Source organism: Tupaia chinensis, unplaced genomic scaffold (assembly GCF_000334495.1).
Source record: "Tupaia chinensis unplaced genomic scaffold, TupChi_1.0 Scaffold000377_2, whole genome shotgun sequence".
Lineage (NCBI taxonomy): Eukaryota > Metazoa > Chordata > Mammalia > Scandentia > Tupaiidae > Tupaia > Tupaia belangeri.
In genome coordinates, this window is record NW_006159876.1 from 1,230,342 (window position 1) to 1,233,776 (window position 3,435).

The following is a 3,435-nucleotide window of genomic DNA, read 5'->3' on the forward strand; positions in this document are numbered from 1 at the left end:
CTGCCAGTGCCGGGGCCGCCCTTAGGCTCACCCGCACCCAACACCGGGTCGTCCTTTTTGGGGCACAGGCCGAAGGCCGTGGGGAAACCGTAAGGATGCGGGAAAAGCGGCGGGGGCAGCTTTTGTAAGAGGCCAAAGCCTTTGCTAGGCACCGGGATCACCGGGTAGCTGCGAACACCGGCGCCGCCACCAGGCCCTCCAGGGCCAGCCGGGCCAGTAGCTCCCGCCGCCAGGCCAAGTCCGCGCTGAGGGTGAGGAGGAGGTGGCCCTGGAGGCCCCGCAGCTTCATCTTCGCCGCAGCGCAGGCTTTTGTGGGGCGGCGGGCCTGGGGCCATCTCCGCGCCGCACCCCGCGCCGCCACCGCCACCGCCGCCAGCACCACCCTTTCCCTGCCCACCCGACCCGCCGTTCGCGCCGCCTCCACCGCCTCCTTGCAGCGAGAAGGTCCGCTTGCGTGTGCCGCCATTGAACATGGCCTTGACGTCCTCCCAAGCGTGGCTCAGTTCGTCAGTGGCCGACTTGTCACTGAGTTTGAGGTGACGGCGCCACGAGTTGAAGTTGGCGGCGTCGGGCTGCGTGTACTTGGCGTCGGGCGTGCGGTGCGAGTGGAAGATGAACTTGTTGGGCGAGAAGTACATGCTGCAGTAGCCGCACTTGATGCACTTGGCGCGCGAGCTGTTGTAGCGCGCGGGGATGAAGCTGCCACGCGAGCCCCACGCGCACTCGTGCACCACATCGAAGGCGAAGTTCTCGGGCAGCTTGGGCGGCTTGTGCTCTCCCAAGAACGACTTGCACAGGCGTTCGGCCTCGCGCTTCGTGATCATGCCGCAGCGGCGCGAGGAGATGGGCATGGCCCCAGCCCGACGCAGAATCTCCAGCTGCACCGGCGTGCACTGCACGCACGTGATGCCCAGGGCCACGCGGCGGTTGTGGATCTCATTGTAGCTGTAGTTCTTGAGGAGGGTGTTGGAGATCTGCGCCAGGCACAGGCGCTCCTGGCCGTCGATGACCAGGGACACGATAGGCACCCCATACAGCGACGTTTCGCCCACCTGGTTGGGTTTGAGAGCGCTGGAACCCGAGTACGGCTGCAGCTCCTGCTTGGAGTTGGGCGAGGGACTGCCCTCGCGTCCCGGCCCCAGCTGAGTGGTGAGAGCTTCCATGCCGCCGCTCCTGCGAAACAGAGAAAGCAGAGAGCAGATGAGCCATGTTGAACGCAGCCGCCGCGGCTTTAGCCCGCCCAGCGGGGCGCGCCGAGTCGGAAGCGCCGGGACACTGGGCAGTGGGGAGTCCAAGCCCTGACGGGCGCCTTTTGTTATTCAGATCGCTGTTGGCGCCAGAACAAAGCCCCTGAGGTCTGTGAGGGGGAGGTAATGAAGACCTTAGGAATGCCTAGGCGGCAAGGAACCCAATCCCCCCCCTTTTTTTTGATTGGGGAGGAGGTGAGATCCAGAGAGGGAGAGTGACTTGCCCAGGGCCACACAGCAAAGCCATTGCTGAAACCAGGCTTTCAGGCGCTCGGATCGTTGCTCCTTCAGACACCCTTGCGCCCCGCCCCTCTGCTCAGTCGCGCATGCACGCGGGCGGGCGGGGGCAGCGCGAGGAAGGGTGGGGGTTGGGAGAGGGGCGGTCACTGCCCATCTCCAGACAGTGGGTGGGGGGAGGTGAGGGGGCAGGGAGAAGGGGAGGGGACCCAGGGGCTGCCTGCGAGGGAAGGAGGCGGAGGCGACCGCTGTTCGCGGTGCTGAACTCGACCCTCTCCAAAGTGCGCCCTGAGCGCCCAGATCCAGGGAGTCCCTCAAGCACGCAGCTCTGTGCGGGGCCGGCTTCCGGGGACAACAGAGCCGGTTTCCACAAACGCAAGCTTCTCCTTTCGAGCCGGACGCCCCGCGTTCGTTGAGCAGAAAGATTTTGGCTGGATATATAAACTGCTTTCCTTTCAGCCATCAGCAGAACCAGGCGGTTCCTAACGCGGCCTCTGCATTTTTAGGTTCCTTCCAGACCAAAGCTGGTTTCCATCGGGGTCAGCACGTGGGACAGAGATGTTCTCAAGGAAGTTCCTCGGGAACCACTTCTCTTCTGTCTTCCAGGTGCCCACCCCCTGAGCCTTCCTCCTTCAAATACTCCTTTCTCACGCAGGCCAAGCGCAGGCACCGGAGGCTCGGAGCTTCCTGTTTGGGGGGGTCTCCTCTCTGAGTATCCTTCATGCCCTGCTGTCCTGGCTCGGTCGGGGTGGAAGGGATCTGAGCCGGCTTCACGCCACTACAAGGCTCCAGGCTCCAAAGTTGTGCCAGTCCTGTACTTTGCTCTCCCGTCCAGGCAGAGAGGCAGCTCCGCTGCAGACTTCAGTAATGGGTGGATCTGGGGACTGAGGCTGGGGGTCCTCTAGGTCCCCCGGCCCAGCCTCGTGTCCTCAGATGTGCAAGACTTCCATCCCTCCCAGGGCAGCAAGCGTTTCCACTGCCCGGGGCACAGCCCTGAGGGCCCCTCCCCTAACTCAGCCAGAAAGCACATCCATTTTCAGAGGGCGGTTGCAGTCTGACAGTGGATCTGGGTTCAAAAGGCTTCGGGAGGAGACTGGAATTTTGTCCATCTGTCTCTCACCCTCCCTATTTGTCCAAGCGCCCCTGCTTGTCGATCTTATCTGTCGCTGAGCTGTTTCTGCCAGCTCGCTCCTCTTTCTCCCATCTGTCTTCGTACCTTCTTCAAGTATCAGGCTATTTATCTATTCTCTGCTTCATCTTTATCACCGCGGACTGAACTGAGACAAGTTGGCCCTTCCTTCTCGTTGAAGTCTCCTGTACCATTTTAGGAGGCAAAGCCGCCGTTCTAAGTCGTTGACTGAGGGGTCAGCAAAACAAACCCCCGCGCCCTCCTGGAGGTTTCTCTGCGGGCTGCAAAGTGGCTGGGGCGCGCGGTTCCCGAAACCGGCCCGTGTGCCCGGCCCGCATGCAATGAAGAGAGCTCGCGAACCTAGAGCATCTCCCCCAAGCTGAGGGGCCTGGGTCCCCTGGGGTTTTCCCGAGTGACAGGAGGGGGCTCCAGGCCCCAGAGCCAGAGATGAGGGGCCCTAGGCAAGAAACAGAATTTCGGGGGCCAAAGCGGAAAGCACGGACCAAGGGCGGTCCGCAGCGGCAGAGAGCAGCGCTGGGGCAGCCCGGGGGACCTCAGCCTTCTCCTCGGGCGTCAGGGTAAGCGTGGGGGGCACTGAGGTGGGAGGCGGGCAGCGATGGAGCGAGGCGGTGGAGTCGTTAGGCATAATAACAAAAACAACAGCTACAGGAGCCCAAATCAAAACTAAACGAAAAGAAAGCGGTAGGACAGGGCGCGGGGGCGACGGGCGGCCGGACGCGGGGACTCACCGTGCGGCGGCGGCTGGAGCCCGGCGGGCGCAGAGCGGAGGTGCGCGGCGGGCGGAGCGACGGGCGGGAGTCC

At 63.3% G+C, this 3,435-nt stretch overlaps 1 protein-coding gene across 1 annotated transcript in view; it reads right to left on the bottom strand.

Moving 5' to 3' along the window:
* Nucleotides 1-1,494, bottom strand: part of SKOR1 (SKI family transcriptional corepressor 1) — an 8,310-nt gene extending 6,816 nt beyond the window's left edge. Inside the window, exons 1-2 of the mRNA XM_006153504.2 lie at nt 1,472-1,494; nt 5-1,173 (exon numbers count right to left, since the gene is read on the bottom strand). Of these exons, the coding sequence (XP_006153566.1) occupies nt 5-1,173; nt 1,472-1,494 (1,192 nt within the window). The remainder of the gene's footprint in view (nt 1-4; nt 1,174-1,471) is intronic.
* Nucleotides 1,495-3,435: the final 1,941 nt, after the last annotated feature.